Source organism: Pseudophryne corroboree, chromosome 5 (genome assembly GCF_028390025.1).
Source record: "Pseudophryne corroboree isolate aPseCor3 chromosome 5, aPseCor3.hap2, whole genome shotgun sequence".
Taxonomy (NCBI): domain Eukaryota; kingdom Metazoa; phylum Chordata; class Amphibia; order Anura; family Myobatrachidae; genus Pseudophryne; species Pseudophryne corroboree.
The window spans coordinates 466,877,156-466,894,461 of record NC_086448.1 but is presented as its reverse complement, the minus strand read 5'-3'; the positions used below and the strand labels follow the sequence as shown (position 1 = coordinate 466,894,461).

General features: G+C 40.7%; 1 protein-coding gene across 2 annotated transcripts in view; it reads left to right on the top strand.

Annotated features, from left to right (window-relative positions):
• OTULIN (OTU deubiquitinase with linear linkage specificity) overlaps positions 1 to 17,306 on the top strand; it is a 285,053-nt gene that overhangs the window by 226,791 nt on the left and 40,956 nt on the right. For both annotated transcript variants that reach the window (XM_063922959.1, XM_063922958.1), the window contains exon 6: positions 12,484 to 12,560. In XM_063922959.1, coding sequence (XP_063779029.1) covers positions 12,484 to 12,560 — 77 coding nt within the window. The remainder of the gene's footprint in view (positions 1 to 12,483; positions 12,561 to 17,306) is intronic.

Here is a 17,306-nt window from a genome sequence, read left to right as displayed (position 1 = left end):
GAAATGAATAAAGAAGTGAAAAGGGACTTATGTGACCTTATTAAGGAATTAAAATGAGGACATAGAGCAGTGTCTAGAAGGCTCAGCACTAAGTGGGGCATAAATTTGGAGTGCACTGCCATTATTAAAAATGGCTACCAAAGTATAAAATGTGACTTAAGATATTTTAATTAATATTTCAGGTAGATCCAGAACTTCGGGTCCAATAAAAGAGTATCTTGTCTGTAGATTTCGATAGAGATGAATCAACTGAAAAAAGGGGGAGCAAAAAACAGGACTTATGTATTACCCTAATAGTTACAAAATGTACTAGTAGGTATATAGTAAAAAAGATATAGTAAAAAGATATTAATTAAGTAGATAGGCAATTAAAGAGAGTGAATCCACTTTTATGTAATATATATCGATGTGTAGAGTGAATGATAGGATTACGAAATTAGAAATTTAAAGAATTAGCAAATTAAAGAAATGGGGCAATTTCAAAGGCTTCATTGAGTCCCTGTGGTGATAATGTTTGGAGTTCGTAAATCCAAAACTTCTCTCGTTTGGAGAGTTTGTTGAGTATGTCACCTCCTCTATAGCCAAGTTTAATGCATTCAATAGCTTTAAAGGTGATTTCTTCAGGGTTTGATTTATGCTTTTCTGCTAAATGTCTGGATACTGTATGATTATCGACTTTATTCTTGATATTTCTGATGTGTTCCTGTATGCGTAGCTTCAAGATCCTCTTAGTTTTGCCAACATATTTTAATCCACAAGTACATTCTAAGACATATATAATCATTGTGGAATTACAGGTGAAGAAATTTAAAAATATTACAGCTACCACATTTGTAGCATCCCTTACAGGTTCCAATAGTGTTTCTTGTATTTAATGACTTGGTTGACAAGTGGCTGGGGGCCAAAATGTCCTTCAAATTGCTGGTTTTTCGGAATACTATGTCAGGTTTAGGGGGGAGGATTTCTTTAAGAATCGGGTCGAGTAGGGGAATGTCCCAATGTTTCTTAATGGATTGCTTGATTTGCTGTTCTTGGTTGCTGAAGGTGGTTATAAAAGGAGTGAAATTTTTATCTTTTTCTTTGTTTTTTTTGTTGAATAGTTCTTGTCGCGTCATATTCTCAGTTTTTTCCAATGCTTTATCGATCACGGTTTGAGGATATTTTCTCTCCTTGAATCTACCGGCATATGTGGTTAGCTGCTTGTTGCAGTCTTGTTTGTCACTGCAGTTCCGCTTGATACGGTAAAATTGAGAATAAGGGATATTTGTTTTCCAATTTTTTGCATGACAGCTTTTCAAATGGAGGTAGCTGTTAGTGTCAACATTTTTAATGTGATTGCTGGTAACGATCTGTGTTCCATAATTTGACAGAGTTAGATCTAGATAATTTTTTCACTGTTGACCTCGTGTGTAAATTTCAGGTTGTACTTGTTATGTTCCAATGAACCAAATAATTCTTTGAACAGATCCGTGCCTCCTTCCCAGATAATTAGTATGTCATCTATATATCTTTTATAGACTATCAGATTTTCAAGATATTGGTTGTTGTTGTAGATACAGTCCTCCTCCCACGATCCCATCAGTAAGTTGGAAAAACTGGGCGCAAAAGTAGTCCCCATTGTGGTTCCGCAGATTTGCAGAAATAAGTTTTTTTTGAAAAATGAAATAATTGTGACTGAGGGTGAATTTCATAAAGTCACAGATTGCGTTTTTATGGATTGTTGAAATTTCCAGATCTTTATCCATGAATCTTCTACATGCTTCTATGCCTTTATCATGTTTAATGCAGGTATATAAACTTTGTACATCAATGGTAATCCACAGATATGACTCTTTCCATTCAATTTTAGATAAGATATTAATTACACTGCTGGTGTCTTTCAAGAAAGATGGTAGTGAAATAATGTGTTTTTGTAAAAAGATGTCCATATATTCAGAGAGGTGGCTTGTAAGTGAGTCAATACTCGAAATAATGGGTCTTCCTGGTGGTTTGGTTAATGATTTATGTATCTTGGGTAGGTAGTAAAAGGTGGGTATCACCGAAGTTGTCATCAATAGGAACTGAAATTCGTTTTTGTCCAGAGTATTGTTATGAAAGTAATGTAGTAATATTGGTCTCAATTCCTCAATGAAGGTACCTGTAGGGTCTTTTGGAAGCTTCTTATAGGATGTTGAGTCGTTCAAAAGGCGGTAGGCTTCTTGTTCATAGGCTTCCCTGTCCAGAAGAACAATGCCGCCCCCTTTGTCCGCTTGCTTTATAACAATGTTTATATTTTCTTGTAGAGCTTTCAGGGCTTCTTTTTCCCTGTTTTTAAGATTGGAATGGCGGTGTGGTGTTGGATCAATATCACATAAGTCCTTTTTGACGAGTTCCTGAAAGACATTAATGTGGTTGCCCTTTGATTCTAACGGGTAAAATTTTGATTTTCTTTTTATGCCTGATTTTGATGGTTCTGGGTTAGTCAGATCTAGTTCTTTCTTGGCAAAATGTCTCTTGAGAGTCAAAGATCTAGCAAATTTATTTAAATCAATGAAGGTGTCGAATCTGTTCATCTGTTTTGATGGCGCAAATTTGAGGCCCTTGCTTAAAACTGTAATTTCGTCCTTCTTCAATTTATGGTTTGATAGGTTGAATATACCTTGTTCAACTGGGTCTTTCACTGGAGATAGCGTCTTTTGTTCAGTCTTCCTGCATCCGCCCCGGGTACCTCTTCTTCTTGTAAACCTCTTTTTAGGGGGGATCTTCCCTTGAATCTCTCTCGGAAGAAGGTTTTCCTTGTGGAGGATTGATTTTCTATAGTGGGATCCGGAGATAAAAAAAATCAGAGTCACTATTTGATTCGCATCTTTGAAGTGCTGAGAATCTAATGTGAGTATTCACATAAGTAGGATACAGAGAATTCACTTTGTGTCTGACTTGTTGTCCCTGTTGTCCAAAATGGTTCAAGCGGGTGTTCCTTTTTTGGTAATATGGAGTAGTTGTCCATTTTCTCATCCTTGGGTCTTGGAAAACAGGAATGGTAGGATGTTTTTTTCTCTTTAAATCTACTCCAATTTTGGATGCGGTTGTTAAGGTAGTCTTGTTTGTCTCTAAAAAAAAAATTCTGTTTGCCTTTAATGACTTCTTCCTCTATATGTTCAAGTTTCTTGGTCAAGGTTGTGTCATTAGCTCTAAAATCATCTTTGTCTTTGTGGATCACTAGTTCTTTAATTGTGAGTTCTTCGATCTTAGTCAGGGTTTTCTTCTTTTCACTGATAATGAGTTTCATGAGGTTGATCGAACAATTATGAAGTATCTCATCCCTTTTTTATTTAATTCTCACTTGCATTCACTTTATTTCTCTCTGCACTACTATATAATTAATAAAAATGTCTTTTATGTCTCAATCCTGTGACTAACATACACATCACTACAGGAAGTGATGTCAGACTAGTCATGTGCAATCACCATTTAAATGGTATAAATAGAGCATTCTAGGCCCACTGGCCCTATCCCCTTGAAGAAGTCCAGACTTTGACGGACGAAACGCGTTGGGCCTGTTTTGCTGCTAAACTCCTCCTCAAATGGACAGATAAGCGTTTGAACTTTTAATTTCCTGTACGCATGTTCTCTGGCTATTTTTTATCTATTGGGACTGTTTGCTGCTGTGTCCCCTTCTAGATGGACAGATAAGCCTTTTAAAAACATTTTATCTTGTACGTGTGTTGTCTAGCCATTGTGTGTCTTTGTAAATTAAATTGTTATTATATTATTTTCAAATGTTTGGGCTACTAAATATGTTTAAATGGGAATAAGCATGTTCCCTAATTTTTCGCCCTCCACTGCAAATGACATCATTTGATTACGAGAACGGTACACACTATGTTTTGTCATGTTTTTCTCTTTACATGTTAAGCCAAAAATGATGATCACCGGTTGGAAGTTCTTGTAAAACCAGATAAGTGTTCTTGGTTATAATTACACCCACCTGGTTATTTCCTCTATAATCCGATATTTCACTCATAAGCGCTTATTTTCTCTGCTACATATATATATATATATATATATATGTATGCATGTATGTATATATATATATATATATATATAATATGTGTGTATATATATGTGTGTGTGTGTGTGTGTGTGTGTGTGTGTGTATATATATATATATATATATATATATATATATATATATATATATCCATTGTGTCCACACTCACTGCTGCAGTCCACAACATGGGCGGTGCTCCATAAAGGGCTCCAAAGAAGTCCAAAATATATCCAAAGAAAATACAGGCACTCCCCACTTTCTTAATTGATGAAAGAATTTATTACCACTCACAGGTATGTCTCACATAGAGACGGTCAACAGCATGTCAGCAGATTATGTCGACGTTTCGGCTCCATCTGAGCCTTTTTCAAGACAGGTAAAATCACAACAGGTACATACCCAGCAGCCCATGACACACACCAAACCCCGGATCACTTATATAGCAAAGGCACACCACAGACCCCGCCCATCAATCATCCAACAGGAAGTGGCTACAATATTCGTATTGCAGTGTCTAGTACTATTGAACAGAAATAACCATCCACTGTGTCATACCAACAACAAGGTATGATACCAATAAACATAAATGCAGCAGTATACACTACAAAAAGCGGCTAATTGCCGTGATGCCGGAAGTAGCGTGCGTTCCATTGCCAATGGAACGCACACGTGACACCAGGAAGTTGTTCTCAAACCCGGAAGCGGTATGCGTTCCATTATCATGGAGCGCAACCGCGTGACCGGAACTACGATGCTGCATACGACGGCTGCCAGCCGTTGCTAAGCAGCCGGGTGTAAGCACACTGTCACATACTAAAATAGCACCTACGTGCTAACAAAATAAGAATAGAGGCAGCATTAAGCTCATTGATCAAAGTGTTGGATGCATAGAATATGCATATGTACTACATAATGGTCCCGGGTAGATAATACATTACAATAGTACAAATAGATGTGTTTATTCAATGCACATAGAAACTTAGCATTTATATCATAATATCCAACTATTCATTCAGATAGAATACTATCATAACCTTATTCTATAGTAGATCATTATGGTCACCTGATGATATCAGGATGACCCACCCTTACTCCCCTACGAGTAGAGATCTATCACAACAGCCAGGGGAAAATGGGATACATGCATGGTAAAGAATATGGATGTATATCTCCCAGGACATAATGTAGTACATTAAGAGCCTGTGATGTAGCCTCTGTCACAACAGCGATCCGGGGTGGTCACCAACATAGAGGATATTATAAAAGACAAAAGACACAAACACATATGGTCATGCATTGAAAAATGCATGATTAAATCCCATTAGAGGAAATTAATAAAAACAATTCATGAGAGCAATATGTGAAAAAAATATATATATGAATCAATGATAGCCCTATCCGAGAAAAATATTAAGTGGATTAGCCTCGTTCAACCCCCGAGGTGCTAAAGTGTCCAATTCGTAGATCCATTTAGCTTCTCGTCGTAATTGCCTTTCCCAGTCACCACCACGTGAGGGTCTCGGTACGTGATCTATTAACATACACTTCAGGCTAGATATTGAATGCCCTCTAGTTGCGAAGTGTTGTGCCACCGGTTTGTCCGATACCTTAGAGATCAATGCAGCTCTAATTGATGTGCGATGGTTGGCTATCCTGTCTCGAAAGTTTCGTGTTGTCATGCCAACATAATAGTAACCCAGGGACAGTCAATAATATAGATTACATGATCCATGGTACAATGTAACCGATAACTGATCTTAATCTGCTGACCACTATGCGGATGTGCGAAACTCGACCCAGTCATCATTGATCGACACGTAGTGCAATTGGGGCACCGATAGCAACCCTTCTTAGTGTCCGGAAACCAGGACTTCTTGGTAGCTGATGGCTGTAGAGTCGGGCCCATTAACATTTGTCGAAGATTCTTGCCGCGTCTGTATGCACAGAGTGGCGGCTGCAGGTTTAACCCTTTGAACACTGGGTCAGAGGCCACAATCGGCCACTGCTTACGCAGCACTTTCTCAGACTGACGAAGCAACGTCATATGTAGATGCAAACATGACTGTTAGAGTGGGAGTGCCTGTACCTAGCTTTGTCGAGGCATCTTGCAACAGTTTTCTTCGTGTAGCCACGTTCGTAGAATCTCTCTGCCATCGCCTCAATCTGTGACTCTGTATCATCTTGTGTGGTATTATTGCGCAGCACACGCATGAACTGCGAGATCGGTAGGCTCTCTTTAAGGTGCACAGGGTGGTGACTGGAGGCATGGAGGAGTGTGTTTCTATCAGTCTCCTTTCTAAAAAGGGTCGAGGCACGTCTTCCTTTGTATCGGAAAAGAGTCACATCTAAAAAATTTACCTTATCGTGACTAATGTGATGGGTAAAACGGATAGGGCTATCCAAATTATGGAGGTAGTCAATCATCTCATAGAACTCCGTGTCAGTCCCCAGCCAAATAATAAAAACATCGTCAATATAACGGGCAAAAAGTAAACACATTGACCCAAACCTAGGTATGATGTTGTTAGATTCATATTTATGCATATACAGATTGGCATACGATGGGGCCAAATTTGACCCCATCGCAGTGCCACTGCATTGAATGTAGAAGTCATTCCCATAGGCAAAGTGGTTCTTTTTCAATACTATGCCGGCAAGGTCAAGTAAAAATTCGGATGGAGGGCCCTCGTGTGGTCCCACTATCAAGGCATCACGCATAGCCTCTAGGCCTTCTGTGTGCGGAATGACTGTATATAAGGACTGAATGTCCATAGTTATTAACCACGCGTCATCAGGTATTGGGCCTAGTGAATCAATTTTGTCGAGCAAATCCGCAGTGTCCCTAATGTAGCTGGGCATCGTGGTTACAAGTGGCTGGAGAAAGGAATCAATAAAGATTGCTAATGGCTGTAAAACAGAGCCCATCGCCGAAATAATCGGACGACCGGGGGGGTCACTCATTGATTTGTGTATTTTCGGTAGTGTGTAGATGATTGGACACACAGGACTATCCACAGTTAGGTAGCCAGCTATTTTGTGGTCCAACCATCCACACACCAGCGCTTGATTAATCGTAGTATCAACTAATTTTTTGATTTGCAGTATAGGGTTGCCCCTACACTTAACATAAACCATAGAGTCAGCCAATTGCCTAAGTATTTCCGCATTATATTTGCACCAGTCCTGCACCACCACGGCACCACCTTTATCAGCTTGTCGAACAACTATCTGTTCATTATTAATCAAACTCCTCAATGCATCAAAGGGTTAAAAGGGTTAAACCTGCAGCCGCCACTCTGCATACAGACGCGGCAAGAATCTTCGACAAATGTTAATGCGCCCGACTCTACAGCCATCAGCTACCAAGAAGTCCTGGTTTCCGGACACTAAGAAGGGTTGCTATCGGTGCCCCAATTGCACTACGTGTCGATCAATGATGACTGGGTCGAGTTTCGCACATCCGCATAGTGGTCAGCAGATTAAGATCCGTTATCGGTTACATTGTACCATGGATCATGTAATCTATATTATTGTCTGTACCTGCGGTTACTATTATGTTGGCATGACAACACGAAACTTTCGAGACAGGATGGCCAACCATCGCACATCAATTAGAGCTGCATTGATCTCTAAGGTATCGGACAAACCGGTGGCACAACACTTCGCAACTAGAGGGCATTTAATATCTAGCCTGAAGTGTATGTTAATAGATCACGTACCGAGACCCTCACGTGGTGGTGACTGGGAAAGGCAATTACGACAACGAGAAGCTAAATGGATCTACGAATTGGACACTTTACCACCTCGGGGGTTGAACGAGGCTAATCCACTTAATATTTTTCTCGGATAGGGCTATCATTGATTCATATATATATTTTTTTCACATATTGCTCTCATGAATCGTTTTTATTAATTTCCTCTAATGGGATTTAATCATGCATTTTTCAATGCATGACCATATGTGTTTGTGTCTTTTGTCTTTTATAATATCCTCTATGTTGGTGACCACCCCGGATCGCTGTTGTGACAGAGGCTACATCACGGGCTCTTAATGTACTACATTATGTCCTGGGAGATATACATCCATATTCTTTACCATGCATGTATCCCATTTTCCCCTGGCTGTTGTGATAGATCTCTACTTGTAGGGGAGTAAGGGTGGGTCATCCTGATATCATCAGGTGACCATAATGATCTACTATAGAATAAGGTTATGGTAGTATTCTATCTGAATGAATAGTTGGATATTATGATATAAATGCTAAGTTTCTATGTGCATTGAATAAACACATCTATTTGTACTATTGTAATGTATTATCTACCCGGGACCATTATGTAGTACATATGCATATTCTATGCATCCAACACTTTGATCAATGAGCTTAATGCTGCCTCTATTCTTATTTTGTTAGCACGTAGGTGCTATTTTAGTATGTGACAGTGTGCTTACACCCGGCTGCTTAGCAACGGCTGGCAGCCGTCGTATGCAGCATCGTAGTTCCGGTCACGCGGTTGCGCTCCATGATAATGGAACGCATACCGCTTCCGGGTTTGAGAACAACTTCCTGGTGTCACGTGTGCGTTCCATTGGCAATGGAACGCACGCTACTTCCGGCATCACGGCAATTAGCCGCGATTAGCCGCTTTTTGTAGTGTATACTGCTGCATTTATGTTTATTGGTATCATACCTTGTTGTTGGTATGACACAGTGGATGGTTATTTCTGTTCAATAGTACTAGACACTGCAATACGAATATTGTAGCCACTTCCTGTTGGATGATTGATGGGCGGGGTCTGTGGTGTGCCTTTGCTATATAAGTGATCCGGGGTTTGGTGTGTGTCATGGGCTGTAAAACAAACAGCGGCACTCGGGGTCTTAAGCATTGAAAGTGTATTGAAATCACTTCATAGATCCCAACGTTTCGGGACACGCAAGTCCCTTTGTCCAGGTGAATAGCAAGTGACAAATAGAAAAGACATACCTTTATACCTTAGAGAAGAAGCCCACAGTTGCTGGTGTGTCCGGCGTCGCTCGTTACTCCCGGCTGAACCCGGCGTCTTCCGCTTGCGTCATCAAGCGGCGTCCGACGGTGCCATGGAAACCGGGCAACGCCGGCTCTAAGAGTGACGCGCTATAGTAAACAAAGAGAGATAAAAGGTTGAAACAGATAGAAGTACAGCACATGCTTGTACTGCATGGCTGGGCTCTACAGTTGCATACTGATGCTACATATGACGGACCACAAAATAGTAATGGGAAGCACTGGGTGTAATAAAGCTGGGGTGAGCATGGGATAGTAGAATAACGTGTGTACAAATGGAGGCTGCTGGGTGCAGGAACTCAAATGGTCGTGTTGTGAGGGATTTTAAACGAGCCACCAAAATAGAATGGTGGTAAGGTGGGTGAATAAACGTGTAGCACGGTGGTGAAGGTAAACACCGGTATAATGAATTAAGACGGCCGTCCCCTATTCTAGTGGTCCGTTAGTGTGGCCATACAGTGCAAGGATATGCTACTACTAGCGCGTCCAGTTAAAGTGTACATACAAAAAAGAAAGTTAAAAGATGTCCCAGGTGCCGAGGGTGAACAGGCAAGCTAGAGAGCAAGAGGTGGAAAACAGTAAATAAAGTAGTGCATGACTGATTAATATAGCTAATGTGCTGGTAATAAGTCAGGGAAGTCCAGAGTGGCACGCGTGCCAAGGGGAATGGAAATAATGCCGCTCCAGCAGTTCCGATCTTAGAGGGATTGTGTCTTCTATCTTCATGGTCGTCCCTCTCATTTCTGCAGGAACAGGTTCCACGGCATCAGTTCGTTCAAACCTTTAGGGCTGATAGTATCGAGCCTAAAGATCCACTTGGCCTCGATGCGTAAAAGTTTCTTCTCCCGGTCACCCCCTCTGATGGATTTGGGCACATGATCGATCAAAATATGCTTGAAGTCATTGATGGAATGCCTCATTTCCGTGAAGTGTCTCGCTACCGGTTGGTCTGAGGGTTTTCCAGCTAGTGCCTGTTTTATGGCGGACCGGTGAAGGGCCATCCTTTCCCTAGCTGTCCGTATGGACTTGCCAACGTAATGTAATTTACATGGACATATTATCAAATAGATGATAAATGATGAGGTACACGATAGAACATGATGTATCTTCAGTGATGATTCATTGTGTGGATGTTTGAAAGTCGTACCCGTCATCATATGGCCACATGTGGTACATTTAGGGCACTTATAACAGCCCGGAGGCCTGGTTAGGAACCCTTTAGGTCGTTCTACATGTAATTTGAAGCCTGTGACATCTGTATGTACTACTGTGTCTTTGATGTTACGGCCTCTGGTGTAGCAGGGCATCGGGCGACGGTCTCTGAATGTAGGCAGAGTCTTATCGGTTGCAACTATGGGCCAAAGTGCTCTTGAGGCCCGGGGGATGACCGAGCTTGCGGTGTTGTATCTAGTTACAAACGGGATGGTTTCATCCTGGGGTTTGACTTTCGTTGCCATTAAGCTGTTCCTGGGCATCTGGAGTACTTCCCTTTTATGCTGTTGAAGAAGCTTCTGGTCATAGCCCCGCTGTAGGAACTTGCCAATTAATTTGTCCAGTTCAACTTCCAGGGTAGACCTATCGCTGGTAATCCTGGAGACTTGAATCATTTGGGACCGTGGGAGTCCCCTGATAAGGCCTTTAGGGTGATGACTGTTAGCCCTTAGGATGGTGTTCTGGTCCGTTGGTTTAACGTAAATTCCCGTTGTTAGTTGGGTACCACTGATAGACACACAGACGTCCAAATAGTTGATCTTCTCTTTACTGATTTGGTAAGTGTATTTAATCGGTGAATCCCGTGCATTAGCCGTAGACATCAGTAGTTCAAAGGCTTCCTGTGATCCTGTCCAGAGAAGAAACAGATCATCTATGTAACGAGTATAGAGCAGGATATGACTGGCAGTTGCTGGATCCTGGAAGAACACCCTTTGTTCTTCCTTGAACATGAAAATGTTGGCAAAGGAGGGGGAGACACTGCTCCCCATCGCACACCCGGTCTTCTGTCTATAGAAGCACCCGTCAAACAGGAAGAAGTTCCTGGTAAGGATCAATTCCAGTAGTTGTATGAATAGGGTGTGGTCCAGGACGTCCATTTTCTCTGCCTTCAGGAACTCTTCCATAGTTGCCAGGCCCTCTTTATGGGGGATACTGGTGTACAGACTATTAACGTCGATAACACACAACAGTGTGTCTTCAGGTATTGTTTGGATAGACGTCAGTAGCTGCAAGAAACTTGTGGTGTCCTTAATAAAATATTTTTGTCTCACTACCATCGGTTGAAGGATTTTGTCCAAAAATATTGAAATTGGCTGGTAGATGGAGTCTCTGGCCGAGATTATAGGGCGCCCGGGTGGATGTTCCAAGTTTTTATGTATTTTAGGTACCGTAAAGAACAGTGGGACTACCGGAAAGTCCTTGGTGAGTGCCTTCAATAAATCAGGGCAGATCAGTTCATCAGTACATGCTTTCCTCAAAATGAGGTCTAATTCACGTTTGTAGATATCGGTGGGGTCATGCGGAAGTTCCTCATACACTAGAGGGTCCGAGAGCTGTCGCTGTGCTTCCGATAAGTAGTCAGTCAGATTAACGACTACAATACCGCCCCCCTTATCGGCGGGGCGGATGATGACGTCCCTGTACGACCCTAAGTCCTTTAAAGCTTTATATTCTGCTCTGGACAAGTTGAAGTTGGTATTAGTACTGGCTTTCTCAAACTTGGAGACGGACTCTTCCATCAGGCAGATGTACGTTTTGATCGATGAGTTAGTGGAAGGAGGGTCAAAGGAGGACGTAGTTTGGGACCTAATAAATTCATTGTGGACTATCGGTTGTTTCGACGGTAGAGAGGTGGAAGGTTGCTTTTGGAAGAATTCCCGAAGTCTAAGCTTTCTGGCAAAGCGGTGAGTGTCACCTGACCGCCGGCCACATAACTACATCCCAATATAGCACCCTCTCATGCATAGAACCAGACAATTCATGTTGATGTGGATACACCATAAAATATAACTAGTGCCACATGAAGGCATACTCCTTTGTCTATAATTAGCATTTATCTGTCATGAGCTCCTGCCAGATTCACTGAACCGTCTATACTGAACCCTCTATCTGTAGTTTGCCTCTTCCAGTGTTTAACTGAGTAAACAATATTTTTGTACAGTTGTGTCTACAGCTGATAATGTGAAGCTTATAATGCAGCGGTTGGCAGGCTATAAACAGAGGGTTCTACAGTATATGCGTTTGTGTGTGTGTATATATATATATATATATATATATATATATATATATATATATATATAATCTATCTATCTATCTGGTAGAAATGGTATAAGGCGGAAACATTGTGTAATTTTGAGGGGGGTCCATTTATTATTGTTGTCCCTATAACATATTCATTTCAATTTTTATGAATATAGGGATGAAGACCTTTATCGTGATGAAGAGGAAATTGAAAAAGAAAAGATACAGAAAGTAGCTGCTACAATTGAAAAAGGTATAGCTGTGTTTTTGTTTGCTTTTCCCTCTTTGTTAGGACATTCTCTTCAATCCTGACCTACAGTATATGTGCTCCGTTTATATTTTTTTTTTTTACGTTACATATTTTTTATTGTTTTTTAAAATAACAGAGGAACAAAACATTGAAAATTAAATAAGTACAAAGAGAATATGCATTACATGTGTCATCTGAGACATCCGGCAAATATGTTGAGTACACGTTTATGTGCATTATTAACACACAACCATCGCAAGGAGAATTAATCTGCGTTAATAAAGCAATACAGATTTCAAGCAAAGATACCAGACATCTATACAGGTCATACAACATTCAGTGAATAAGTAGAAATAGTCATAATCCTGTGTGTGTGTGTGTGTGTATATGTATGTATGTGTATATATATGATGAAGTCCAGATAGGACGAAACGCGTTGGATGTTATGATACATACCTTCTCAAAAAGCTAAGAACCTTATTTATACATTTTTTATGCTGATCTTATTTCCAATTTTTTATTGTTAGGACATTTTTTTCCTCCTGTCTTATCTAAGTTTGTACTATCAATTTTATACTAACTTATGTTTTATATGTAGTTCTAGTGATTTCTTACACATTTTTTGGCTCCTTGCAAAGGGCCATTATCTTGTTTACTTTTGTATTGGTGCTAATTACATTTTATTAAAATTTTTTATTACTTTTAATTTGAGTCTCCTCCTAGTTATAAGACACCATTGGTCGCTTAAAATCACCTTATCCTCTTTTTCTTTTACACTGTACATGAAGCACTTTACCAATGCTTCTCTCTTTAAGGTGTAGCTGACGCCCGAATATATTAAAGAAAGTGTCTAAACAAGGAGACCATTTGATTGCTTATTCATAATATCCTGGTCTGCACTCTAGTACAGTCTGGTATCGCGGTTAAGCGCCGATAAGCTTTCCCCCACCACAATATAAATATATATATATATATATATATATTAATTGAAAACCGGAGTACGTACATATATACATAGTCGGGTTTGCGCGTGCCAAGAGCAACAAGGCAGTAAGTAAAATACAAAAGGCATAAGTAATAGGGTGGTATCAACAAAGCACTGAGAATTCTTCCAGTGGCCCCACACCTTATCATATTTCATTGGACATTTCCGTTTAGTGTACATAAAACGTTCATGACAGAGTGTAGTGTTAACTAGGGTAAGCCGCGTAGCAGACGAGGGATGGTTATGAGCCATCCTAGTACGAGCTATACACACACAAGCCAATGTAAGAAGGTTATTGACATAAAGGCGAGAGTGAACCGGTAGGGAGTCCTGTAAATCTAAGCCAAAAATACATATACGTGGGTTCATTAAAGGAATATGTATACCTGTGTGATGTATAGAGGTTGTTATTTCTTCACAAAAGGCGTTGACCCATGGGCACAGCTAGAGAATATGAAAGAAACCAGCAGCTGGAGCAGAACAGTCAGGGCAAATTGGAACTATTTACTCAGGGTCCAGTAGACCCTATGTAGAATGTACAGCTTGATCTGCTGGAATATAGCATAGGCTGTTGCTGCACACGAACCAAGGATATAATCCCACTCTTCATCCTCAGTTTTGCCTAGATCTACTAACCGTTTAGCACAGAGAGCACTCAAAGCATCCGTAATGAAGGAATAGAGGAGGGAGGAGTGGTGAATAGAATTTTTTTTATTTTATTTTACGGGAAGGCATAGTACGGACCAGTACAATAAACCCCTCCCCCCCACTCCACCCGCCCACTGTGCTAATAAGATGTGACAAAATTTTAAATATCAATAGAAATAATGTCTACAAATAGCATGTGTATTGGACAAGTATAACAAATTATGGAGAACCCCATCCTGATAGAGCTGAGCTGACCTATAGCAGATACCCCAAAAGAGATCAAACCAGAACTTCCACCCAAACCACTGGTTTCGGAGATGGACATGTCCCTAACAGGAGAGCAAGGGGATCCCCCAACAATTTCTCAGTTGCCAACCATATTCTCTGGGCCTGTTATAACAGTGGAGGAAGGGAGGAAAACGGGTGCATGCTAGAAGGAATTGCAGTGGACAGAATGGTAGGACCCGCCTTATCCATAAGAGCCACCGTAATGTTCCCATATTCCCCAGGGATAAACCCATTCACACCTGTGCTAACTGAGCGGCTAGGTAATGGAGACACATTTCTGGCAAGGGCAGGCCACCCTCTCCTCTAGATCTACAAAGTGTTTTAGAAGCAATACGTGCCCGCCGATGTCCCCAAATAAAGGAATCGATATAGCAGGAGATCATCAGGAATTGGGAGACAGAGACATAAACTGGGACATTCTGGAGTATATACAGGAATTTTGGCTGGACAATAATTTTGACAAGGTTCACACGTCCTGTGACTGATAAGGGGAGTTTCTGACAAACTCAAGTCTTCACGTGCATGCAAATTATCTACCTGTGGGGTTAAGTTTAAGGTAATGTAATCAGTTTAAGGTAATGTAATCAGTGGGAGAATGAGAGATTTGGATAACCAGGTACTTAAACTACAGTATGTACACCATTTAACGGAAAAGTCATAGGAGAGGTATTGCGGTGTAGAGGGAAGTAATGGAAACACCACTGACTTGTTCCCATTAATGTGAATGCCTGAGTAATATCCAAAGTTCTGTACAAATTCAATGAGAGCAGATAAGGAGCAGGGCATGTCTGTCAAATATAAAAGCATATAGTCCATGTATAATCTGATTTTCTGCTCTCGGCCCGCAGCTTGAAACCCTTTTATAGCATCAGAAGCTCTACATGCCTGGGGCTCTATTGCGAGAGCAAAGGGGACAATGGGCACCCCTGTCAAGTCCCTCTACCCAACAGAAAGGAGTCGGTGGTGAAACCATTAACATTAACCCTCTCTGGCAGAGAGGAATACAGCAGCTTAATTCAAGACAAGCCTCTCGCAAACCTTGTAAGGACTTCCCAAAGGTACACCCATTCCTCAGAATCAAAAGCACAGCCAGCATCCAGGAATACAACTATCGCATCGTCCATCTCATCATCAGCCAACTGCAAATATGTAGTCACCTGAGATTGATAGTAGTAGATCTGCCCGGCATAAAACCGGTCTGATCGGAGTTCACCAACTCGAGCGCTACATTGCTACAATGGAGTGCCAAGGGTTTTGCAAGGATTTTAATGTCAGTTGACAGCAAAGCTTCCGAATTAGCACCACCAATGCCTCTGCCATAGAAGGGGTAAGAGTCCCACTCTCCAACAGGGATTCAAAAATCAGCAAACATTTCGGGGCGGCGAAATCGAAGTGAGTTTTATTCAGTTTGCTGGGAAGACCATCCACCCCTGGAGCCTTATTACTAGGGAAGGACTTAATAGCATTTTCCACCTCTTCCACGGTAATGGGAGTCTCCTAAAATTGCTGAGAGTCTGGACTCAAGACAGGGAATACTATCTTATCCAAATAACTAGATACTATTGAATGTGTATACTGCACTCTAGAGCTATATACATCTAAAAAGTTACTATAAAAACTAGAAGGAAGAGGTATCAACACAGATATCTCCAAGCCCTTTCCTTTTGCTGTGCACAGTGGTAGGGGATGACTCCTGTCTAGCCAGGTAGGCTAGAAATAGCGATCACCCTGAATATAGAATGTATGGGCACAAAATAAAAGACCTCTTAGACTTGCACTATCAAGGAGCAAGTCCATCCATTGCTTATGAACAGTTAGCCATTCCACCGGATCAGCTGGAAGGCCATGTGCTCCATTTATTACACTGTGCATGCTTTTAGTTTTTACACACACAGTAGGGAAACTATAGCCAAGTCAGATTGTATTAATTACAATTAATGTACTTTAATATAACAGACAAAAGACACAATAAAGTGGCCCCTTAGCGCTGGTTGACAATTAGTAATTAATACGTATGTTTATGCTATACCGTTTCCAAAGGATCAATCAAACAAGCAATCAAAGAAATCTGCAAGCAGCTCACTGTAGATAGGGGGACTTCTCTGACAATCGTATATGTATGAAGCCCTGCGCTACCAAATAAAAGCTGCTGGTTTGTAACACATGGGATATTCCCTTAATTATCCCTATATAACACAAGAAATATGAAAACAATAGATGGTTACAAACTAGCGCTAGGTTTAAAATAATAACATTTTAAAACAACTTGAGACTTTTTAGTCTTCGTCCAAAGTTTCTTTCAGATTCTTTCCATTCATCAGAAAGACACTCACTGTCACGTGTTCACGTAAAAGTATCTTTCTATCACCAAACCTCCACGATATATTTCATTTGCAATGAGCTTTAGTTATTGGAGTAACACTTACATTAGTGTCCTGTCTCGCGTGCACATCAAGGTATCTTTCTCATCCCTCACAGTGTGGAAGGCAGGAATGGAGCAGACCAGTGTTTTTTTAGAAACACACAGCTTTTTATTCGTCCAATACAGCAAACAAATTGTCAGGTATAGTGGTTAGCAACAACTTCAACGCGTTTCGGGGATTCCCTCCCCTTCCTCAAGAAGTAAAGTATATGTTCCGGTTATCCCGGTTATATTTAAGCTTCACAAAGTCACGTGATACATTTTGACCAATCGTTCACAGCAAAAAATTAACAGGTGTAAGTATTTCAACAATCAAGACTCCTGTGACAGGAGTAACTTTCACATAAATCGTACAACATTATTTTAAACACAGATTAAAAATATTTTTACATGTTTAAACACACAA